This window comes from Tenrec ecaudatus, chromosome 1, assembly GCF_050624435.1.
Source record: "Tenrec ecaudatus isolate mTenEca1 chromosome 1, mTenEca1.hap1, whole genome shotgun sequence".
NCBI lineage: Eukaryota > Metazoa > Chordata > Mammalia > Afrosoricida > Tenrecidae > Tenrec > Tenrec ecaudatus.
Genome location: NC_134530.1, coordinates 171894693 through 171919900, shown reverse-complemented (window position 1 = coordinate 171919900; position 25208 = coordinate 171894693). Strand labels below are relative to the sequence as shown.

At 56.7% G+C, this 25208-nt stretch overlaps 1 protein-coding gene across 1 annotated transcript; it reads left to right on the top strand.

The window, feature by feature from the left end:
• Positions 1–7204: 7204 nt before the first annotated feature.
• On the top strand, positions 7205–24452 carry NECTIN4 (nectin cell adhesion molecule 4). The gene is made up of 9 exons (XM_075540800.1): positions 7205–7256; positions 16341–16724; positions 18050–18340; positions 19500–19620; positions 20666–20814; positions 21050–21206; positions 21669–21744; positions 22148–22222; positions 22521–24452. Exons 1-9 carry the CDS (start codon positions 7205–7207, stop codon positions 22743–22745), a joined length of 1530 nt encoding a protein of 509 aa, XP_075396915.1. The 3' UTR covers positions 22746–24452.
• The last annotated feature ends 756 nt before the right edge of the window (positions 24453–25208 follow it).

Here is a 25208-nt window from a genome sequence, read left to right as displayed (position 1 = left end):
AAGAGCAAATTGAAAGTCTCATAATTCAATGAGTTGGTTTGTCTCACATGGTGACTTCTAACAAGCAACCAACTGAGGCCAGCTTTCCAGGCTTGGATGTCTGTCCTGGCCCCAAATCTGTGCCTCCTCATCCATAAACCATCTCTCTTTCCCTCAACTCTATCTTCTGGCTCGAGAGTTCTCTCTGGGTCCCGGCATTGTTCACTACCCGCAGAAAGTCAACCCAGGGGTCTCAGTCAAACTCGCAAGACTTCCATAGTTTGGGGCTCGCACTAAATCCTAGCTCCAACTTAAGAACAATTCGTTCTTACATCACAGCCCTGCTCGATACTCACCCTCAGGAAGGGAACACAGAGGGTACGGGTGCTATAGCAAAATGTGGTGAAGAATCTAGGTGGTGCCTAGCCAACAGATAAAATAGCGTCTGGGGTCTTAAAGGCTGACCTCCAAACAAGCAGCCATCTAAGAGAGATGTCATCCTCACCGGTGAGGGACTCTTGCCTTTACCGTGATCCTGAACTTTCCTTCTTTAGCAGGATTGAAGGAGAAATTGAGGCTTAAGAGGGTGGAGGCAGTTACTAGGGGCCCTTGTAAGAAAGGCGTGAAGTATGCCTTGAAGAGTCTATTGGAAGATGCTGGGAAGGGAGTCAGGGACCTGGCCTACTGGACTCCCACCACAGGCTGCTCCCACATCTCTGTACTTCACTTCCTCCATCCTCATCTCAAAGTCTTCCACCCCCCACTGTCTCCTGGGCCCAATAATGGGTGCAAGACTTGTTCCAAATCTCTCGGGGCCATGACAGCAAAGCTACGAACTAGTTGGCTTCAGCTGGCCTTGGAAGTATCTTGCTGACCCGAATCTTATACCCAAAAAGAGGAACAGCCCAGGACTCCTACTTCCCCTGGTTAGTCTGAACCAAAGTCCATATTGCAGAGGACACAGAAAAGAAGCCAAGGATAAGGGGTGGGGAGGTGGGAGGAAGGAAGGAAAGAGAAAGACCGGGAGATCTGGCTCCTCCTTTCAGAACTGGGCAGTTGTAGGGCCTGGACCCCTAAACGAGGGTCCTTTCACAGTGACCATCCTGGCCTCAGACCGGGCCAATGACACCTGCCTGCTGATCCCTGGTGATAGAAACCAAGGGTGGGGCTCCCGTTTGGAGGTAGATTTGGAGTCCTGGTAAAAAGAGAAAGACCATGGGGCTCACAGGAGGCTGGATGAATATGCTAATGAACTTAAAAAGGAAACCGGCCCTCAAATTACAGATGTCCCAGCTTCTGATCCCTTCCTCCCAGCCCCTACTTCCCTCTGTGTGTTCTCAGCTCATGCCTCTTTCCTCTACGGTCTTCCAGCTCCTTCAGCCATTCCCCTAGGAGCCTTTTAGCCCTTGCCCGCTCCCCTCAGGACCTCCCATCCCTGTTTGCTTGTAGCTCCCATGCCCTGGACCCCATGCTGTCTCTCTTGACCGATAGCCCCATAGTCCCAAGCCCGTAGCTCAAAGGTTGGGCCTCAGCAGGCTCTCCCTCAGGGAAGCAGGGTTGAGCAGTGGTAGGAGCTTGGGCTGAATGCCAAGAAGTGACTTTTCAGTCTGGGGAGGATTTACCCTCCACATCCAAGCTTGGAGGCTGGAGTCACAGTGGGTGACTCACTGTCACCTGAAGATGCCTCAGGGATGCAGGCTCTGTTGGCTAGGGTACCCCTTTGGACAGGCCTCCAGGTTCGTGAGCAGGTAGGCTCTCAGAGAGACAGCCTGGCTCGGTGGGAATGAAGGCAATGCTGGGGAGCACAGCCCAGCATCCCCACTATATACAGTCTCCTCCTCTTTCTCAGGGCCCCACCCAACCATTGCTCTTGCCTGCTTGTTGCTGTATCTGCTACTAATACTGTCACCGCCTGGTAGAATGGAGAGTCTTGTGTGGGTTCTGCACTAAAGCAAACTCAACCAGCGCCATCATACTGAGCCCGTAGTCACAGAGTAGAATATCATTTTTCAAGGCTGTAACCTTCGGGGAGTAGATTTTTTTCTTGTCTCTCTGCGTGGGTTAGTTCCATCCACCCAAAGATTAGCATCCGGGGGCTTAGATTTTGCCTCAACCAGGGATCACTGGCTCTGGACTAGCCTGGACCTATCCCAAGAGCACCCTAACAGTACTAGTGTGTCCAGTGACACAAGGTCAGAAAATAAAGGCATTTGCTTCTCGGCCTAAGGAGACTTGGTAGCAGAGTGGATTAGGCATTGGGCTGCTCCCTGAGGGTCTCTGCTCCCTGAAGATTTACGATCTGAGAAACCCAAAGGGGGCATTTCTACTCAGTAACATGAGGTCACTGTGAGTTGGAATCGACTCGATGGCAGTGAATCCTGGTGTCATGATAGTACGCTCACAGACGTGGGGAGTCCATGGAGTGGGCACAAGGGTAGGGCCTGGTTGGATTTGGGGCTCAATGTGCCAGACCCAGCTGCCTCCTCCCCTGCGTGGTTCACTCTGGCTTTAGGTCCTTGAGGAACAAGCAGCTCCAGCCCCTGAGCTCTGAGGGAGAGTGTTAGGCAACCCGGAAGTATGGTTGTCATCAAAGGCTGGGGCTGGGGACCTGGGACTGGCAGGGCAGGCAGATCGAAGCCGCACATGGCAGCATTTAGATGGAAGTCCTTGGCAAACAGGATGCCACCAGGCTAACATTGGGCCCAGTGACACTCCGGCTCCAGTGTGTTGTCCGATGGAGGAAAGGCTATGGCAGTTGCTGTTTCAGTGTGGAGGATTCGCTCCATCCCTCCATCCTCCAAGGGGCTGGGGGAGGGGCTATATCATAGCAAGGAGCAGGATGAGTGACGATGACACTCCCACTGACATGGCCTCAGTCCTGGAGGACAGTGAGCAGCCCGTGTCCATCCTCTCCCAGCACAACATTAGCCAGCCCTCGGGTACAAAATGCAGAAACCAGTCAGCAGGCACACCAGGAACAAGAGCACACGAGGGACCGAGCAGGGCAGATCCAGCAGTGTCCACACCCACGCTCTCAACCAGTTCCACTTGGATCGATGATCCACCCGAGGCTCTCCCATAGCCCAAGGGTCTGCTTGCCCGCCTTTGACTCCTCTCTGACCTGGGACCTCGTTGTAGACAAACAGCCTTAGTGTTCACTGGCCTCCTCTCTCATCCGCTCCTACCCGAATTCATCTGCCTGACCACGCCCCCTCCACCCTTCCCACTTTCCCCACTCCCTCCTCCTCCCCAACCCGCCCCCCCACCCCTCAATCTGACCCTCACTCTCACTCTTCTTCTCCCCCACCCCACCCCACCCATCCCGGTCCCTCCCTGACTCACCTCCGAGGCCCATCGACACAAACAAAAATTTCAGCACAACCCACTCCGACCGGTTTGGCCGAGCGTGCAGCCTGCCGTGGCGACAGGGCCGAGGCTGTGAGCGGATGCTCGGACACAGGCAGACGATGAGTGTGGCTGTGGTAGGCACACACACTCGCACTCGCACACAGACACCTAGGGGCTCAGATGGTGACAGAGTGAGAGCTCTTTGTGTCTCCCTCCAGCAGAGGCCAGGCAGGGACCCCGCCTCCCGGGAGCTGAGCACAGAGTGGTGCTCAGGAAATGTCTGGTGGAAACACGCACGTGAGCAGGTGTGCACGCAGGGCGTCACGCACACAGGCGCACATGTGAAACCCGCACCTCACCTCGCCTGGAGTCGTTCCCTTCCTTAGAGGCCAGCATGCGGGCGCGAGGAGGGTAGGTAGTGAGGCATGAAGGGAATGGATAGTAGACTCTGGGAAACCAGGCATCGGCTTCGAGCGGCTTCCACAAGCGTGTGGAAAAATCCCACGATCTTTTAATTCCACGTTTCCATGAACTCTTGGAAGCCGCCACGTATTTTCTCCCAGCGCTAGCCTTGGCTACGCCCCCCTGAGCTGTCATCCCTGGTAGTGTAGTGGGTAGTGGGCTAGGCATTGGACTGCTAACTTGTTACGAGGTCAGCAGTTTGAAGCCACCAACTGCTCCTTGACAAGAAGGTGAGGCTTTCTACTCCCGTAAAGAGTTACAGCCTCAGAAATGCACAGTGACGGCTGCCCGCTGTCCCAAAGGCCCACTGTGAGTAGGAATCAACTCGAGGGCAGCCAGTTTGAGTGAGTTTTGAGGTTTCCTCCCAACAGAGGGAAGGAAAGCCCTTAGCATGTGGGAATATTACCCATGAGCCTGACCCCGTGAGACACACAGGACTGGGGGAGCCAGTGGGCAGAGGGACTTGGAGGGAGAGGATGGGGAGGTGAGGGAAAGAGCCCTGAGTGACTCTTGTGGGCCAGGAAGGTCCTCACCACCACGTCTAGGCTGCGTCTGCTGTTGACTGTGACCTGTGCATACCTGTAAACTGCTTGAACTCCTCCTGTCAGAAGTTCCGGATGGCTAGGGTTCAGGGTACCTGCCTGGGTGGCCGCAGCCAGGGGTTGAGAGACACAGTGGCAGCACTACATTGAAAAGGCTCAAGGGGGTATAGGAACCAGATACTCACCTTGTGATCAAAATGCTTCCTACCCCCTGCCTCAGTTTCTCCTGTGGTTCCTTGTTTCTAATTCACCGCGAGGGGGGAATCCGTGGGAAGGAAAGGAGCTCCTCTAGAGCCATGCGATAGGATCCAAGGTGTAATAATTATAATTATAACACAGGATGCTCCCCCTCCCACTCCCCCCGGCCCTACCCCACCCCTGCCTCAGTGGATCTCAAAGCAGCATCGGGGCGGGGTGCCTTCCCTGGCACAGGTGTGAGCAGAGTCCTGAAGGGGGGAGGGGGCCTGCCGAGGCAGAAGTGGAGAGAAATGGGGAAGTTTGGGCACCCAGCCTGGCCCTTTGGGCATCCTGATCTGCTTGATACAGCCCCCAAAGAAGAGGCCATTCCCACGGCCCCTGCTGAGACGGGGGCCATTGTCCAGGGGCAGAATCACGTCAGGGGGCACAGCCCAGGTTCAGCAGAGTAACTCAGGGTCAGTCAGGGTCTTTGCTTCACTTACTCTACCTCACCATTTTCCATACTGACATTCCTTCATCCAGAAGGCCACACGCTCGGCACGACTGTCCCCACTTAGTACCAGGGGATGCAGGAATGAGCCCAGCCCTGCTTTCCAAGAGGTCACAAACTCTGGTTCTCATCCTGCCCCTCCATTTTAGCACATTTATCGAATCCCTGGCACACAGCAGGCCTCAATCAATGTTTCTTGAATTGAAGCTTACAATTTAGTTAAGGAGATAAGATTGCACAAATTATGAGTGCACAAGCTATAATAAAGGGACTAGCGAAGGCTGCGGAAGAACAGAAGAGGGAAAGATTAGTTTGGGTGGGAGGAGCTGAGAAGGCTTCATGGAAGAGGTGGCATTTAAGGTTAACCTCCGAAGATCAAGCAGATTTCTGCAGGTGGAGTTGGTGGTGGGAAATAGTCTAGAGGGAGTGCCCCTCCCAGCTGATTGTTTATGATTCCTTCCTCCTGCCTCTCTGCAGACCGACTTTTTTCCCTCCCCCTTCCTTCTTCTCCCATGCCTTTCTCTCCATGTACAGTTTCTAGTGCAAGTCAGTAAGGGAGCCCTGGTGGCATAGTGCCTTCGAAGTTGGGCTGCAAACTGCAAGGCCAGCAGTTTGAAACCACTAGCCACTCCGCAGGAGAAAAAAGAGGCTTTCGGCTTCTGGAAAGAGTTACAGTTTCAGAAACCCACAGGGGCAGCTCTACTTTTTCTTATAAGTTCCCTGTGAGTCAACCCAATGGCATTAAAGAGTTCAAGTCTGTTCAACATGGTTTGCCCCTCCCCTTCACAGAGGTATCAGGGGGTTCGGAGTTACTTCCTCTTTCTGACTATCTCAGGTTGGTAAGATTTTGTGTAATCCGTTGGGCACAGTTTATGTATCCAAATGGAAAATATATGGTCTAATAAACATACTTGTAGGCGTATATGCCCAGTGCTATGGAGACCAGTCTAACTCATAGCGACCCTCCGGGGCGGAGTAGGACGGTGCCCCATCCCACCCCCCATAGGGTTTCCCATACTATCAATCTTTACAGGGGAAATCTTTCTCCTGCACAGCCACTGCTGAGTTTGAATGCTACCCTTTTGATGAGCAGTTCAATGCTTATCCCAGAATCCAGACTGTCCTTGCAAACGCCAGGCATGTGGCCCTTGTCCAGAGACTGGGCTAAACTGGCCGTGGAGGTGATGATGGAAAAGAAAGCGAAACCTCGTCTCTTTTCCCACTGGGGTGCTGCTGCTGTACTTTGCGGAGCCCAGAAGTCGGATGGTGGACAGAGGTCCAGCTAGGAAGCCAGGCATTCCCTGTGGGGCTAATTCCTTGGTAAGTCCCTTGGCTTCTCCTGCATGGGGTTGGGGTCAGGCGGGTTACTTAAGCTCCCTGCTTTAAGAACAGGTGTCTGCGCTCCTAGTTGTTTGTCCTCAGAGCAAGTCCCTTCCCCTCTCTGAGCCTCTGTCTTCTCATCTGAAGGCTATGGGATGGGCCGGTATTCCCAGGACCCTCCTGGGTTCTGGGCTTCCCTGGTTGAGCTCCAAGGCTGGGACCCTCGAGGAGCTTGGGGACAAGGCAGCAGAGCTGGCTGGGGTGTGGGCTGCCAGGCTTCCTTTCCACCCACAAGGACCTTGCCCTGTTCATCCTGGCCTGGTGCCTCCTCTTTGAGCCACGCTGGGCCTCTCCCCAGGCCGGGCCTCTCCCTTCTCAGCCCCTTCTAATCATTCTCAGGCAAAGCCCGAGCGGAGCAAAGGATCCCCCCCGCCACCCCCATGTCCTTTCCTCCCTCCTCCCTACCTGGCGCCCATTAGCTCGCCCAGGCCGTGGGGGCGGTGGCTGCTGAGTCTCCCTGCCAGGCCCAGCCCCCGAGACGCACCTGTTCTGACCTGCTGAGCAGGTTCCCAGGTTTCTGCCGGCGTTGTTGGCCACGGCGTGGGAAGCAGCTCTGGGGGAGCTCGGAGCTCCCGATCACGGCTTCTTGGGGGTAGCCACGGCTGGGTGGGCAGAACGGGGCTGGGTCCCTTAGTGGAGACCCCAGTGGGACAGGCAGGTGGGTCAGTGCCTGGGACTCCGTGCCGTCCTGCCTGCCGGTGCCCTCGCCAACTCTAGAGGCGGCTCCCAGGGAGAACTCGGTGGAACTTCACAATCGCTTGGCAGGTCTGCCTTTCAACCAATGCCCCTGTCCCTGGGAGCCGAGATGTGGGGGCCCGAGGCCTGGCTGCTGCTGCTGCTCCTGGCGTCGCTTACAGGTAAGGACTGCCTGGGCCATCAGGCCCCTTGCTTGGAGCCCAACCTAGCGCAGTCTCACCACAACCACACAGACGCACAGGCACACACGCACATGTTCTCTTTCTTTGACTCTGAGCTGGGGAGCCAATCTCTCTCTTCCACCCCCACCTGCCAGGGTGGCTCTTTCATGCCCCTTACCTGCCCCCTCCCACCCCCGGCCAGGGAGGCTGCTGCATCTGGGATCCCTACCTCTGCCAAAGCCTTGCCTAGGCCTGGCCTACCTCTGGGGGCGAAGATATGGTGGTCCAGCGCAGGTGGGCAGGGAAATGGGACTGGGGGGGGAACCTTGTTCACCCCATGGTTTCCTAGCAGTTCCCTCAGCCGGACCCTGGGCTTGAGAGAAGCTGACTGGCACTGCGCTGACTCAGGGCTGAGTTGGCCTCAGCAGTCATGGGGTGTAAGAAGTAAGATGCCCAGAGTAAACGGATGGGACAATTCTATCCTCTTCTCCCCTCAGCCTGATGGTCTAGAAGAGCAACAAGTCTAAGGAACTGGTTTGGGGCGGTTGTAGGCTTGGGGCTCATCTCCCTCTGACCCCTCACCTTTCCATGGGCACGCTATTAGGGTGGTAATGAAGAGGTTATTGAGGTGAGTAGGGGACCTAATGGGGAGCCATAGTGGAATGGTGGTTACATGTCAGGCTAACTGCAAGGTCAGCAGTTTGAACCTGCCAGCTGCTCCTTGGGAGAAAGACGAGGCTAGCAGCTGCTCCTGTAAAGAGTTATAGTTTTGGAAACCCACGGGAGGGTCATGGGGGCGGGGGAGCAGTTCTACCCTGTCCTGTAGCGTGGCTGTGAGTCAGAATCAACTCCACGGCAGGGAGTTTGGGGAGGGGGTCTAGGGCTGGGTAACTACTAGGTACCTTTTGTTCTCTTTGATGCCATCTCCCCACTACAAACAAACACTCACTGCCAGCAAGGCGATCCTGACTCATAGCAACTCTATAGATTAGAGCAGAAATGCCCTGTCGGGATCCCAGGCATATGCATTTTTAGTGTGCCCATGCAGCAAGTGCTGGGGTTGAATTGCCAACCTTTGGATTGGCGGTCCATCGCTTTAACTGTGACACCACCAGGGCTCCTGCTGTATATCTAGCAAAGATAGGTGCTAGGATTGATTTAGCGTGAGTGTGGTGGTGTGGGGGGGCCGTATGTGTTCCTGTGTGTGAGTGCGTGCTCCCTGAAACCGCTGTGGCGTCCCCTGGGCTGTTGGCAGAGTAAGGAGTAGCTGAGAGAGCTCTCTCCTCTAGCTGGGGAGACAGGGTACTTACTGTCTGGGTGGGACAGGGGAATGCCTGGCTCAGCCCACTGCAAGGAAACCTCAGTTATCCCACAGGACCCTGCAGTCGCTCCCAGCCACTCCCACCTCATCCGCTGCCCACCCTGCCTCCCCAGAGGAGAGCCTGGCCTCCGATCCAGCCTCCAATCAGAATGGACTGTACTCCAAACTCCTCCACCCCAATGTCTTTGTTCCCACCTTCTAGACATCCCTTCTCACTTATATGGGCCGAGAGGTGGGGGCTGGTTGTGGTGATCCCACTCCTATAGAATGGAGCCATGGTGACTCCAGACTTGGAAGGGATCAAGGAGACCACCACCCCAGCCCCTTCATTCTCCAGGTGGGAAAGTCCGAGGAAATGGACAGGAAAGTGACACCCGTGGGCTGACACTCAGTGTCAGAAGCACGCTCAGGCTTCATTAATGACTGGAACGATGGAGCGCACACTGGGTGTGGCCAGGGTGCTAGATGCCAGCCGGGCTATTGTGAGGAAGAGACAGCCTCTACCACACACTGAGCGATTCCTTCTCAGAGAAACCCAGGGAAGGGGCAAGGAGGCTGACTTTTCATTTGGGACCTGCCCTAGAACTAACTCATCCACTCCCTGACTGAGGGGCTGTGGGCAGGGAGGGAGGCAACCTGGCTCCAGGCCTGCCCCAGGACGCCAGGCCTGGGGAGCATGCTCTCTGCTGTGCTGTTCTAAGCAGCACAGAGCTGTTGGTGCGCCTGTCTGAGGGCCTCGCCTTCGACCTGTTTGTGAGTTAGGGCACCAGAAGGTCTCACTTGAACGGTCCCTCCCCCTACCCCCATTCTGTTTCCTTTGCGTGTGGGGATCTCTGCAGTGGTCCCAAGGCACCTGGGGGGGGGTTATCTGTGCCTCTGAGAAACCAGATATCAGGAGTCCTGGGGTCGGGACCCATTTCTGGGGTCAATCTACTAGGTAGCCTTGGGCAAACATGAAAGGAGGCTTCGGGAGACCTACATGCTGGCTGTTGGCTTTCCAGCTCTGCCATTCTGTGGCTCGGTGGTTGTCTAGCTCCTGGCTGAATTGGGGTGCTGGGCCTCGAGAAAAGATGGTTCATGGCTATGGAGAAAGAAGGGGGTCCTGACACCATCTCCCAGTGAGGACAGAGGGTAGCCCCTTGGGTAGTTTTCCTGGATCAATTTGGAATCCCCCCCCACCCCACACCCCAACTCCTGGGCCATTAGGAGCTCTGAGCCCCAGGGCCCTGCCCCACCCCTGACAGGGAGAGGAGCCCAGGCTTGGGAGGTGCCTCACACCACGGCTCTTTGTCTCTTCTTAATGGGATGAGTTTTCAGGTAAGGTCTCCGCCCTTTTCCCTCCCCCATCTCCTGCCCTAGGGCCATGGGGCCTAAATCAATAAGATGCCCCTTCACTGGGGTCTTGGTCCTTGGTTCATCAGAGGACAAGGGGTTCCTGGATTCTGCGCTCTGCTTATGAGCATTAGGATCAGCTTTCTGACAGGTTCATTTCCTAGAAAGGGAGGGGCCCGGTCTATGCTTTTCTACTCCTGTTTATAGAGGGGGGCAAGCCCTTTCCGGTAGGACCTACCCAAACCCAAGGAAGCCAGAATGGGAGGCTACCATCTATGCCCAAGGTGGGAAGGACTGGGAGAATCCCAGGGAAGCCCTCTGGCCCCAGTGACCTTGGTCCCACCCTGGAACTTCAGGGGGCAAGAGAAAGGGGCCCCCAGCCACAGGGAGGGCGGCAAGGGGCTCCTAGCAGAATCTGTGTCCCTTCTTCTCAATCACCGTTGCAGGATCTGGGCTCTGCAGGCACCATGAATGCGGTCAGACATGTGGGGAGCAAGCCCACTGAGGAGAGAATGTCCAGGCGGTAGGGTGGGTTGGGAAGTTGAGGTCGGAACCAGGGTCTAGATGTGGACCAGGTTCTCAGGTAGGAGAGGGCATGCAGAGCTGGAGGAAGGCTGTGGAGGTGGCGGTCACTCTCGATGGCTCAGCTTGCCTCTGGCTTTCATGGTCCTGTGAGTGAGCCTTTTGCCCCCAAGCCTGGCTGTGTCCTGAGAGCCGGATTGAGGCTGTGATTTAGGATGGGACGGAACTGGCCACAGAGTGTGTGTGTGTGTGGTGGGTGGGGGGGATGCTGCAGGACAGAGGAGTGCTGGTGGTGGTGGTAGGATCTCAGGAGGTTGGGAGAAGGTGAATTCTGGTTCTCCCACCCACAGTGTTGCTGTTGTGACTCAGCCAGGCTCAGACTCTGGCTCCGGGGGGTTTAGGGGACTTATCTGTGCTGGGAGCTGTGTCTGGGCCAGAGCCGGGGCTGCCTCAGGCCTGTCCTCCCCCATTGTTCTGTTTTCCCTTTGTGATTGGTGTGGCCCCCCTCCCCAGGCAGTAATCTGCTGGTGGGCCATTTGCCCAGGTTGGGAAGCTCTCACTAAGCTGGGGGGCTTAGAACAATGGGGGGTAAGTAAGGATGGGTGAAGGCAGGGGGAGAAACCCCTGGCATTCAAAGCTCCTTATTACACCACGGCCAAGATTAAGTAGGGAAGGATGCTGGGCTGACCCTGTCCTCCAGAGGGGAGGTCACTGCTCCCTTCCCATGCCCTCTGTGACCCCCGACTCCCTGCACACTCTCAGTGTGAATGGAGAGAAGAGTTAAACAGCAGAACAAGACCCCAGACAGGGCGGACCCTTCCCCCTAGCCCCAGGCAGAATCCCCCCTCCCACCAAACCCACACCAGACAACCCTTACCCCAGGCCTGGATCTGGAGCTGGTTTTTCTGGTGGTGGCAGCAGCAGAGGCCCTGAGAGAGATTCCCAGGGAGAGGCCTCCTTGGGGGGCCAGAGTGCTGGGGGGCCCAGGGGAGTGGCTGGTAGGGGGGGGCAAGAATGGGAAACCTCTAGCAGGAACCTGAATGGCAAGGGCAGAGAAAGCCTTTGTTTTGTTCTCTTGGGGAGCCCTCGATAGCAATTTCCCATCACCTGGAGGGGCAGTGACCTCATCTCTGGGTACCTCCACCTTGGGCCCGAGATGACTCTGTCCTCACGTCCCGAAGTGAGGTGGGGAGGGATGCCTGCCGGCCCTCCAGGCAGGTTGCACAGGCAAAGGCACCGAGCCACACTCCACTGACCAAGGCAGTCCAGACAGAGAGACATGCTGAAGCCAAGGGAAACCGACATCAAAATATTTACTATGTGTGCGGAGTTCCGTGAGCCAGGAACGCCCGCCGGGAGCCCAGAAGGTGCGAGCGCCGCTCGAAATGCTGCGGGCACGCGTTCCTGGAGACACCAGCGCACAGCCCTTCTCTCCGCACACGGCCAAGAGCATGTGTTCTCCTGAGAGAAGCCACGCGCACCCAGATGTGCACACCCCCCGCCCCGCAAGTTTACCCAGGACGCGGCCTCCCCGGAAGTGCATAGGCTGGCCATGCCTCTGGGTCCACACTCGACATTCATACCGACTCCTTCCTTCTCACCGACCACCACGTACCCCCAGAGGGACCAGCAGAGAGATGCTGACAGGGACAAGACCCTTGTGAAGAAAGCCCCTTTCCTCAACGATGCTGACCCATGCCTGGGTATCTGCAGCTGCCAGCCTCAGTTTCCGGTCCTGAGCCCAGGCTGCAGGTCTTACACAGAAAGGAAAGCAGATCTGGACACGGGGTGGGGAGCAGCCCCGCCGAGGGCCTGTCTAGGAGCGAGCGGGCGGGGTACACAGAGGGCAGGGCCCCAAAGAGGCCCTTGGGGGCCTGGCCGGGGGTGGGAAGGCCGAGGGCAGGGAGCCCGTCTGGCCAGTTGGGCCTGTTCTCTCCCTTGCGCAAGGCGGCGGCTGTGGCTAAGCCTGCTGCGGTGTTTGCGCGAGCGCGCGTGTGCGCGTGCACGGGGCAGCTTCTTAGTCACCAAGGCTCCGGACCAGCGTCCTGGTGCTCCCCTGGGGAGAGGTGGGAAGGGTCAGAGGGAGGAGCACCCACTTAGCCCGAGTCCACCAGCCTCAGCAAACAACTTGCAGCCAAGGGTCCGTGGGCTAGCCTGACCTGGCTACCACACGCCTGCAGGGTGACCTCACCAGGCAGGCAGTGTGTCTGTCTCCTTTGGGCTGGTGACATCATCATGCTGACGCCGGGCAGGCACTGGGTGGGGAGAGAAAGAGGAGGCATCTCTGGCCTGCCCTGGCCTGGGAGTCTGCGCTGTCAAATCAGATTAGCCTGCTGGGATTGTGGGGTTCTCAGTCTCTTAGAGCAGCAGTTCTCAACCCATGAGTCGAGACCCCTTTAGGGGGTCAAACAACTCTTCCACAGGGGTCACCCGATTCATAGCAGTCGCAAAATGATTGTTATGAAGTAGCAATGAAAATAATGTTATGGCTGAGGGGTCCCCACAGCATGAGGAGCTATCTGAAAGGGTCTCGGCATGAGGACGGTTGAGAACCACTGCGCTAGAGAAAGAGAGGAAGATCAAGAGCTGGAGGTGGTGTTGCCTCAGCCTGAGGTGCAAAACAGTCAATCTAGGACCCTGGGGCTGGGACACGGGGGTTGGGGAGCTGGTAGTGGGGACTGAACGTCCTGTCCAGTGGCATTGGGGGGTCTTCATCTTGCAAGCTTTGGCTTGCTCCTGGGGCTTAGGGATCTTGAACTCTCAGGTAGGGCCATGGAGGATTGGGCATATGCTCAGTACCTGGTGCCTGCTGCACCCTAAGAAGCTACGTTTTTGGGGAAAAAGGGGTGATCAGCGGGTGGTGGAGAGGGCAGGCTGGTGTGGGCTAGTGGAGGGGTGGGGGTGAGAAAGATGTCATCCACCACGGTCTTAGGTATAGTCATTAGAAGGGGTTGAAGGTCCTAGTGGGGCTGGGCTTGGGATCTCTGTAGCTGGTGCAGACAACAATGTTGGATGAGCTGGAAGCCCCTATCCCACTCCACCCCTGCACTTCCTTGGCAGCCCTGGACCCTGCCTTGCTGGTGGAGGTGCCTGGGAGGAGTGTAATGGTTAGCTGGACTCCTAGGCTGGGCTGGGTGGAACCAACAGCGGCTTAGGCAGGTCAGGGCCCTGGTATCTGGCCCTGCAGGTCTGTCCAGTCCCAGCCCGGCCCTCCCAGCTGCCAACAGCATCCTCCCTCACTCCACCCCTGCCAGCAGGGCCACAAGACCCCCTTTCTGGCCCGTGCTCTGCCTCACTAGGACCCTCTGGTCCCCTGACTCGGACTGCCCTCCCTCATTCCATGCCGACAGGTCTCCTGGCCTTGCTCCTTCTTTCTTTCTCTGTCCAACCTAGGGCTGCCTTCTTTGGCAGTGGTCCCACTGGCCAGCCTCACCTGCCTCCACACAGTGGTTGCCATGCAACCCCCTACCTAGTGTCGCCAAGGATGGCTCACCCCTCTTCATTCTTCCTCATTCTCCTCTCCCCGTCTTGTCTGCCTCACCCATGCGCTCATTCAACCAATAAACATGGAGTACGGTTAGGTGCCAGAAATGCAGTGCTATGACCCAGTGTCTTCTACTCCTGTAGCTCAGTCGGGGAGGGCAGAAAGACGAGGAAAGAGTAACCACAGCCCTGGAGTGCTAGGTGGGCTTAGCCTGCAGAGGCAGGGCCCCTGCTGCTGCTTGTGGGAGAGGGGCAGGGAAGGCTTCCAGGAGGAAGTGATGCCTAAGCGGAGCCTCATGGGATGAGTAGGAGCTCTCCAGACAACAATGAGTAGGAGCTACCAGACAGAGGGAGGAGGGCATTCCAGGCAGGGGCTGCTGACAAAGATGGGAAGCAGCAGGGTGTGTGAGGCACTGGCCAGGGCAGGGACTACCAGGCTGTTGGGAGGGAGCTGGTGGCACAAACTCCAAGACCGGGAGCTCTTGCCATCTCAGAGTGCTCTTCCACTCGGCCCGAAGCCCCCATGCCTACATTGTCCACGTTTTCATCCGTGGCTCCAAATGTGTGTCCCTCTAACAAGGAAGTTCCCCAGCCTGTGTCGTCCTCAAGATTTGTTCCACGGAGTGAGTCGTCCTTGATCTTTGCCTCCCCTTCTCTCTTTCTAGTCAGTCAAATAATGTCAACTGTCTCAAATAATGTCTCAATAACTCAATGTCTCAAATGTCTCAAATGTCTCAATAACTCAATGTCTCAAATAATGTCTCAAATAACTGACTCAAATAATGTCAACTGTCCCCCCAGGAACTGCTGTCCTCTCCTCTCTGCCCCAACAACGCTGTCCCAGGGCTGCAGTCCCACCCAGCAGCCTCCTGGTCTTTAGCCAGACTACACATGACCTCTTCCTCACACTACTTCCCGGCTAAGCAGCCTCCAGTGACTCCCATCTCTTCTTTAACCCAAGAAGCCCAACGAGCTGCTGCTGCATCTGTTCTGACTCACGACAGCCCCATGCATGTCAGAGTAGAACTGTGCTCCAGGCAGGTTCTCCGTGGCTGACTTTCAAAGGCAGATCTCCAGGCCTTTCTTCTGAGGTGCCTTTGGGCAGGGGGTGGGAGTGGGGGCGGGTCCTTCAGCAGCCAACCTCTCAGTTAGCAGCTGAGGCCACTGGCATTTGCACCACCCAGGGCCCCCATTCCCTCTTCCCAGAACCGGATGCCTGTGCTTGGCCTGGAAGAGTCTCCAGTCATTTGACTCCACCCTACACCAACAGTATTTTCCACCCCTGCTCAAAACACACACCCAGCCTCAGTTCCTCTCCTCCCTGCTTCCTGAGCCTCCCCACCCCTCTGGTATCTGCTCACCTTGGTTTCCTTGCCTGGAATGTCTTTCCAGGTTTCTCCCCTTCCTGATCCTACTCAATGTCTCCACGGCCCTCCCAGATGACTTGGGCCCACATTGACTGCTCCATCCCACAAATGCCCTGCAACATGCCACAGAGAAGGGTTTCCGCAGCGGACTCCTTGTGTTCCTCCCACCCCAGCCCAGAGCCGCCTGCACATTCCGTGAAGGCAGGCTGAGGGTCCTTATTTGGAGATGGCATCTACATAGCCATGTCTCTGAGTCTATCACCCCCTGAGCGCCTTGTTGCCAGTTGGTGACAGTGCAAGATGCTTGCGGTGCCTCTGGCCCCCATCCCAGGTCCTCTGATTCTGGCTCCCCTGCTGCCGAGTGTCTGCCCTGACCTCATGTCTCTGGGCCTCTGACCTGGGCCCTCTCTTCAGTGCATTGCTCATTCCTGCCTGGAAGCCTCCATCCATACCACTCCTCCCACAGAGTATCTCCTGCTCTCTGGGAATCCCAGTCCCTCATCTTCAAACCATGCAAAGAATTGTCCAAAGGGCCTCCCGCCCCTACTGCCCCATCACACACCAACTGTTCTTGACCACTGTCGCCATGGCTCCTGGCCACACTGACTGAAAGCACACATTTTACTCCCCCACCCCGGGGGGAAGGCTGAGCCCTCAGCTGTGAAAGTGTTTGTCTGGGGCTTCCCTGGTTCTGTGCATGTACCATTCCATCGCCCTGAGAGGACTGTGAGTTCCCGAGGGGGCCAAGGTCCTGCGACAGCCTCCCCTCTTACCAGCTGCTCAGGATACCATCCTGGGCTGGGAGAGGGATGTGGCTCTTCCATAAACCATCAGTGTGTGGCCTTAGGCAACTCACTTCCTCCCTCTGAGCCTCAGTTTCCTCATCTGTTAAATGGCCACGATCATAACGCCTACCTCCTGGGAATGCTCTAATGAGGTAATGGACTGAAAACGCTTCGCAAGCATAAAATGCTCCAGGAGTTCCGGCAGCCTCCGCTGTCATCCTCCTGATGAATAAGTGTTTCCCGGCTTGGCGGCTCCCGCAGGGCCCCTAATCCTGGCTGCCCCTGTCTGCCCCTGCAGGCTGGTGCTCGGCGGGCGAACTGGAGACCACCGACCTGGTGACGGTGGTTCTGGGCCAGGATGCAAAACTGCCCTGCTTCTACCGGGGAGACCCTGACGAGCAGGTGGGGCAGGTGGCGTGGGCTCGCGTGGACGCGGTGGAGGGCGCCCAGGAGCTGGCGCTACTGCACTCCAAATACGGGCTGCACGTGGGCTCCGCCTACGAGGGCCGCGTGGAGCAGCCGCCGCCCCCGCGGGACCCCCTGGACGGCGCCGTGCTCCTGCGCAACGCGGTGCAGGCGGACGAGGGCGAGTACGAGTGCCGCGTCAGCACCTTCCCCGCCGGCAGCTTCCAGGCGCGGCTGCGGCTCCGCGTGCTGGGTAAGTGAGGGCGGCCGGGGAGCAGGGCGGGGTGGGGACGGGAGGGGCCAGGACCCCAGGCTGGGCATCGCAGGGAGGAGAAACTGGGGACAGTGGGGAGCAAAGGTGGCCGCCTCAGAGATGGACCGGGGCAGAGAAGAACCGGAATAAGAAGTGGTGTCCTGGAAGACAGTTTGAAGAAAGTTGAATCACCCGGCACATCCTCCCACCTCTCCAGACATTCTCGCCAAGTAACTGCCAACAGCCGGAGACAGCCGGACTGGCCTGGGTCGGCCAGGATGGGCTTCTGATGAGGCAGTTCTGCGGTCCGTGGAAGTGAGATCGCCCTCCATTACTGGTCCCTCTGAAGCAACACTGCAGGGCATGTCCTCTCTTCTGCGCAATAGACTTCCAAAGAGCGGAGGGCCTGTGCCACGCCCCACCCAAACCTATGCTCCTCCAAGCTAAACTCACCGGTTCCTGCATCGGTTGATACCCAAACCTTCTTTCCCATCCTGGGATCAATTCTCTTAAACTCTGTAGCCCCGATGTGGACACACAGGTTCAGCTGTGCCTTGGCCCGTGTAGTATGGTAAAATACAGGCAAAAAACATTGGCCATCACAACCATTTTTAAATGTACAAGTCAGAGTATGAAACTTTTATTTTTTTTTAACACACTTTTTCATTGTAAATTCGGTGGTGGTGGGGTGTCACCTTTGAAGCCACTGTTTTCACCGTTTGACCTATGGTCAAAGTCAATCGCTCCCACTCTGTACCTGGGCTGTGGAGGTTGTGAAGAGAAAAGTGCAAGCCTCTGTATTTCCCCTTTATTTGCCTGCAAGCCTTGCAGTAGAAAAACCTGAGCGTTGGATCTAGGTTTTGTCACCTAATAGCTGATGACCTCAGACAAGTCATTTATCCTCCTGGAGCTTCGGTTTCTTCACCTGTAAAATGGGAATCATAATACCTACTTCGCTGACCAGATGAAATAATGTGTGTAAAGTGCTTAGCATAATGCCCGGCACATAGTAAGTGCTTAATAAGGGGGCAGCTATTAGTATTATACAGCTGTTTACTTGGTTTGTTTATAAGTGACTTCATTGTTTGCATTTGAAAAAAGTGACCCAGGCTCACTGTAGAAATTCTTAACCTGGGAGAAAGGTGCAAAGACAAGGGTAAAAGCCCCCATAAATGTCGCCACTCATCTGATGTCTTTGCTGGTGAAGTAAGGAAAGAAGGAAATGGGGCCTGAAACTTTGCACCTGTGCAAGGCCAAGGTGGGAGGGGCTGGGCCTCCCCTCTGGGCTTGTGCGGACCCCCGACCTGGTCTCTCTCCCCCTGCAGTGCCGCCCCTGCCGTCGCTGAACCCTGGCCCAGCACTAGAAGAGGGTCAGGGCCTGACGCTGGCAGCCTCCTGCACAGCTGAGGGCAGCCCGGCCCCCAGCGTGACCTGGGACACAGAGGTCAAGGGCATACCTTCCAGCCGCTCCTTTAAGCATCCCCGCTCTGCGGCTGTCACTTCGGAGTTCCACTTGGTGCCCAGCCGCAGCATGAACGGGCAGCCACTCACATGTGTGGTGTCCCACCCTGGCCTGCTCCAGGACCAAAGGATCACACACATTCTCCAAGTGGCTTGTGAGTACTGAGGTTGCTTGGGTGGGGGGCTTGATGAGACCTCAGGAGTCTCCCTAGGTGGGACAGGCCAGATCCTCCTCGAGAGAGTATGTTATGTGGCCGAGAGCACCCTTGCTCATCCTCTGATCAAATACCTGGGGCCCAGTGCTACGTGGTGACCTCAGCGAACTGCTTAGACCTCGCTGAGTTGCTGTGCCATCCTCTTTACAAATGGACGGTTCTGTGTCCCAGGGCCCTCTGGAGAATCAAATACAAAAGTGACATGAACAGTGCAAGGTTTGTTGTTGAGCCGATAGGACAGAATAGAAGTGCCCCAGGGCTGTCATCCTTCTGGGAGCACATCACCTCTTGTAGGTCCACTGGCGGGTTCAACCCTCTGGCCTTTCAGTTAGCAGCCAAGTGCTTCATTGCCTTTGCTCCACCGACACTCCACTCATTGGCTTTAGGTTTGGAGCTGGGTAGATTTGGGACAAGCCCGACCTCTACTGTTTCCCTGCTGTTTCATAATCTCATTAGGCTTCAGTTTCCTCATCAGCAAAATGAGTTTAATTACAGCCCCTTTACAGGGTTCTGATGAGACTTAGAAACCACGACTTCCAAGCATCTTGCTTAGGGATCAGCACACACAATGTACCCTGGAAATGATAGATGGTTTCCTAGCATTAGACCTTGAGTCCCTGAGAGGATAGGACTGTTTTCATTCATAGTAATCCAGCCCTAGGCACAGAGCAGGCCCTCCACAAGTGTTTGTGAAAGGAATGAATGAATGAATGTAATTGTTAAACCTCCCACTGGTCAGGGAGTCTTTATTGAGCACCTGCTCTGTGGTGAGTGCTAACTTGTCACTGTGGGGGACTAAGGAAAAGGTCCACCCAGTTGCTCCCCTAAAGGACTTAGTGATCTGATCCGATCCATGGCCCAGGTAAACCAGTGTGGACTCAGCTCACAGCGGAAGGGAGGTGTGTGGCCAGGAGCTGTCAGCCAGGTGGGGCCGGGCTAAGCCTTGGCAGCTGATGAGTGGGATGGAGAAGGGCTGGGGAGACTATTCCAGGCAGGGTGGAGCTGGGGGAGGGGGGGAGGGGAGGGGCGGGGACTGTTGGAGGAGCAACATGATCAAAGGCATCATTCCCATTCTTTCTCCTGCCATCTCCCTCTCCAGTCCTTACTGAGGCCTCTGTGAGGGGCCTTGAAGACCAAACACTGTGGCATGTCGGCAAAGAAGGAGCTATGCTCAAGTGCCTAAGCGAAGGGCAGCCCCCTCCTGAGTACAACTGGACGAGGTGAGGCCCAGGCCTGAGGGAGGGTCCAGCTGGAGACCAGGAATTGTTCCCCCGCCCCCCCAGCCACTCCCCCTCCCCCAAATGTCCCCACCCCCAAAGAGCCAGTGTGGACTCATTATGGGCCTGGGCCAATGTATTCTGAACCCCAAATGAACTTGAGGGCACATGTTCGGGTCAACACAAGAACATGCGTTGGGTCCCTAGGTCTTGGCTTGCCTTCGGACATTTAGAATACGCGACCGTTATCTTGAAATCGACTAAATGACATTAGCATGCTGAAGTCCTTGGCTTTTCTTTTTTCCCCCTTTTTAACTTTTAAATTGTGGAACATCAGACACAGAATTTAAATAGCTATGTTGTGTATATTTATGTAAGTACACAAAACAGACCGATGCAGCGGACTGTAACCTGTAACAGCCCACATTCATAGATCATTCCCTATATTACGACCAGCACTTCAGAAACACCCTTGACACTCTGAGCAGTTCCTGCTAGGAGTCTCTCAAAGTGTGAGTGGCAAGAGTCAGGAAAGGCTCATGTGTACACATACGTGTGAGCCCATGACAGACATGCTCTCACACTTGAGCATATAAATTACACATGTGGTCTTGGGCTTAGGCTATGTCCATGCACCCTGCCCTGTAGCATCATGGGTGTTGGAGCTTGCAGTTACATTTTCCATGCACTTCTGAGCCCAGAGAGTTGCAGAGTGTCCTGTGGTGTGAACTTTATAACACATGTGTGTGCCCTACTGCAGCCCTGTCCTGGTACCCAGAGCTGCATGACGTGATACCTGTGGGTGCCTGTGGGATGGCATGCGTGTAGCTCTTTCCCGAGTGTGTGTGGGGGGTGCCCGGGTCAGGCTGGGCGGCAGAGAGAGGGGCCTCTGCCTAGGCCTGCTTAGGGGAGGGAGGGGCACCGTGGGAACAGCCTGCGGCGCTGGGTGACGTCATGGGGGAGGGAGGTGGAGAGCTGTCTGGGCATGTTGGGTGGTGGCAGCCTCAGCCTGCCCTAGCCAGCACTCATCAGCTTCCTTGTCCTCCAGGCTGGACGGGCCTCTGCCCAGTGGGGTCCGAGTGGAGGGGGCCACTCTGGGCTTTCCCCGGCTGACCACCGAGCACAGCGGCACCTACGTCTGCCACGTCAGCAATGCACTGTCCTCCAGGGATTTCCAGGTCATGGTGGAAGTTCTTGGTAAGCACCGGGGGCTGGGGTCCTGGGCCTGGGTCTGGTGAAGGAGGGCAGAAGGACTCAGGACAGAAGAGGCCAGTCAGGCAAGTGTTTGCTCACAGGCGGCTGGCCTGGATGAGTTCTGCAGGGACCTGGAGAGGGACTGGCTTGGGCTGTGCTTGCGGGGCACAGTGTGTGTGGGGCTGAGGCGGGTGAGGGATGTGGGCACGAATCTCAGATGGCGGCCTACCTCCAGCAGACCCTGAGGATGCCGGCGTGAAGCAGGTGGACCTGGTGTCTGCCTCGGTAGTGACAGTGGGTGTAATCGCTGCGCTCCTGTTCTGCCTCCTGGTGGTGGTGGTGGTGCTCATGTCCCGGTACCATCGGCGCAAGGCCCAGCAGATGACCCAGAAATAGTGAGTACTGGCCGCACCTGGGCGGGTAGAGGATGCTGGAAGGCAAGGGGAGGCAAGCAGCAGGTGGGCCAGCAGCAAGGAGAGAGGGGAGCCCCGGTGATTGGCTGTCTGGGAAGCTTCTGGAGCAGAGAGGTGGGCTGGGTCTTTCTGAGGTGGAGAAGGAGCTGGGGCCTGGACCACTGCTGGCTGAGGGAACCCTCTGCCCGAGGGTCACTATTCACTTGAGTTTCGGTTTACTCAGTACACGCGAATGAGTACACACACCGAGTTCACTGAGTGCACACTCGTGGGTGTACACGTGCCCTCAGGCTCTCAGCATGGAGTCCTGGCCACACCGCCACCTGCAGGCGCACACTCACCGTGACCATGATGGTCAAACTCCCAGGCCTGTCTCCCCGGGCTTGGTCTTGTCCTGGGAGGCTGCGGCTGCCTTCAACCCCTGACAAAATGGTATCTTTCCAGTGAGGAGGAGCTGACCCTAACCAGAGAGAACTCCATCCGCAGGCTGCATTCCCAGCACGCAGACCCCAGGAACCAGGTAGGGGCCAAGGGAGGGTGCATGATGGGTTGGCTTGTGCCTGGACCCCTCTGCAGACCAGGGGCCACAGGCCTGGCCTTTTCCAGCTCTGAGGCTGGGCTGGGGGTGGAGTTGGGGTGTGTGTGTGTGTGTGTGTGTGTGTGTGTGTGTGTGTGTGTGTGTGTGCAGCTGCTTGGGGTCTGCTGGCGCTCTGCTCGCCTGGGGGCTGCTCTGGGAAGTCACTGCCCACACTGGTTCCAGGTGGGATTGGGGGTGCGGGGAGTGGTGATGAGGATGTTTGTGTTAAGGAGAGAGCAGGGGGCAGGGGGCAGGGGAAGACGAGGAAGCTGGTGGGAGATAGGGTGAAGAGCTGAGGGGAGGGGGCTGAGCTCTGTTCTAATCCCTCCCCCTGTCGGCCCTGCAGCCGGAGGAGAGTGTAGGGCTGAGAGCCGAGGGCCACCCTGATAGTCTCAAGGACAACAGTAGCTGCTCTGTGATGGTGAGGCCCCCCCGGCCCCACCGGCATCCCTACCTCTCTCCTCAGGCCCCTCTCCTGGTCCCAGATGTGGGGTGTCAGTAGCCCCCAACCAGCTCCTCTCACCTCAGCTCTGGCTTTCACTGCCCCTGCATCTCTGCTCTACTGCTCCTGTCTCCCGGGCCCTGTCCCCTGAGACCCCAACCCCGAACCCTGCTGGTGCCTGCCCTCTGCCCCTGCCCCGCCCCACCCATGCCCAGCTTGGCATATTGGCTGCCTGTGTCCCGGCCCCTGACTCTCCCTCTCTGCCTTTGGTCTCCAGAGCGAAGAGCCAGAGGGCCGAAGTTACTCCACGCTGACCACAGTGAGGGAGATTGAGACGCAAACGGAACTACTGTCTCCAGGCTCCGGGCGGGCAGAGGAGGAGGAGGATCGGGATGAAGGCATCAAACAGGCCATGAACCATTTTGTTCAGGAAAATGGGACTCTCCGGGCGAAGCACACAGGCAATGGCATCTACATCAACGGCCGGGGGCACCTGGTCTGACCCAGGCCTGCCTCCCTCCCTGCGGCCTGCTTCCCTTTGTTGACATGGGGGATTTCAGCTCATCTTGGGGGCTTCTTAAATGCACCCGTTTCCCGAGGAAGACGCTCCACACCCCACTGACTGCTCAACCTTTTCCTCCAACCCTTCTGTCCGAGGACAGGAGGGCTCCGTGGCTGAGTTCCTTCCACGAGTGTGCAGGTCACTGTGTGTGTGCGTGGGTGCTTGTGTGAGTGTCCCTGGCCGGGAGTGTCTGCGAGTGTGACTGTGTCCTGGGTGTGCACTGCCGGGTGTCTCTGCCGGGTGTCAGAGTCCAAGTACAAGGTGGCTCGAGTGTGTGTCCCGGGACTCGGGTGGCTGTGTGGGCATGCTGTGCTCGGGGTCTTGTGTGCCATGTGCTTTGTGTGACCTCTGCCTGGTGAGGGCAGGTATTCTCATCAGATCCTAGAGCAGTATTAGTGACACAGTGGTTGGAGGAGAGAGATCGAGGCGGGCGGCTCAGCTCCAGATGTGCGGGCATGGCTGGGCTGGACTCTGGTCTCCTGGGTAGGGGGAGCCGGGCTCCCGCACCTAGAAGCAGTCAGAGAAAGTGTGAAGCCGCCTCTGGCTGGCCTAGGTTCTACCAGAGGCTTCCATCCTTAGGCGAGCGAAGCCCTCTGCCCTCCGGTGCCCTGGGGGCCTGCTGTGTGAGCGGGGTCCCTGTAAATAAACCCTCATGGGGCAGCTTCTTCAAGCAAGAGTGCTACCAGTCCACTAACTCGAGAAAAGACTTTTGGGAAAGCAAACAACACCCCCACCCCTCCAACAATTCTCGCTTTCTCTGGACATTTGTTACTGGAATTGTTTATAATTCTAGATGACTTGGAATTCATCACCGCTCGACCTTACTCAGACTCTCCCCCATGGGATCAATTCCTTGGCCCTGTTTATCCAGGCAGCCCTCACTGCTGGGGGAGTGCTGACGAGCCCCTCAGTTATTGGCTGTGGGAGGACAGGGCAGGGTCCTTGGACACCCGCCCCTCTTCAACTCTTTCCCTACCCTAGGCTCTGTTTTACAGCTCTGTCCTCAACGCTGTCTGTCGTCTTCTGGGGAGTTGCTGGGACTCGGTGAGCGGGTTCCTGGTTTGATTGCGATGCAGGGAGGAGAGGATATGGACCATAGAGGGTGAGAGCCCGGTCGAGGTGAACAAGGGGCATGGCCACAGACACAAGGGGTTCCTGGGTCTTTGTCTTTGGGCAGATCCTCTAGATGGTAGTTGGGGGTAGATGAAATCTCTTGGTGTTTGGTTCACTGAGACAGCCAAGCCAAACCTACTGCCATCAAGTCAAGTCTGACTCAGTGATCCCCCAGGCCGGGCTTCTTGGGAGTTCGAGATTGTTCAGTCTTTACGGGAGCCGGCGGTCTCATCTTTCTCCTGCAGAGTGGCTGCTGGGTTTAAACTACCGACCTTGTGATTCCACGCTTGGTGTTTAACCCGAGGCACCACCAGATCCCCTTCATCCAAGTACACTCAGCCAGAACACCTAGATTTGGTACCCAAGCCGGCTACTAGGCTTCTGAACCAACGGAGAAATTCTCAGGCCCTCCTCCCCAGTCAGCCCAGGACCTTGAGTGTAATAGTCCATTCCTACTCTGTACATTTTGTGTAAATATGTGCATATTTGTACATAAAATGCTATTCTGTTTTTAAATAAACAGAGAAAACTGGTTGTGCCTGGTCACTGTCTTGTCGCTCTGCCTGGGTCCTGTGTAAGCTCAATCCTCATCCTCTCTGTCTCAGGGACATGCTCCCTGCCACCCCTCCAGCAGACCTGCAGTCATCTCCGCGAGTGCTCAGTAGGACAGTGGGACCACGAGTCCCTTCCAGGACACCCCATGCATTCCTTTACAAAATGTTCTGAGTCCTTTATTGTATTCACTGGAGTCTCATAACCACAGCCCTGTGAGGTAGAGCGACGCCTCTACACAGCTCACGAAACCGAAACCTGACTTACATGAGCCCCACAGAGCGAGAGCTTGGAGGGCTGAGAGAGGGTCTAATCCGCTCTCTTCATTTTCATAGATGCAGACAGAGGCTCAGCGAGGTAATGTGACCTGATGGAGGCCACAGGCTGGTCCGAGGCAGGGCCTGGGCATGCTCCCCCTGTGTGAGCTATGTGCAGTCCTGGGCCACCTCATTCCCAGTCCAACCTTGAGTCTCCATCCCGGACCCCAGAACTTTGGTCTCTAAGGGTGTCAGTCACCTGCTCTCATCCGAAGCGCCACCCCCACCCCACCCCAGGGCTGTGACATCAGCGGCCCTGGACCAATACGTGCAGCCCTCGAAAGGCGTGAGGATGTGAATGTCAGCTACCTCCCCCACCCCAGGCCCTGTGGTTGCAAAGATGCTCTAACAGGAAGCGGGTTTGAGGAGCTGCACAGCTTCCTGCACCCCCCCACCTCCGCCCGCCTCCCCAGCTAAGGGC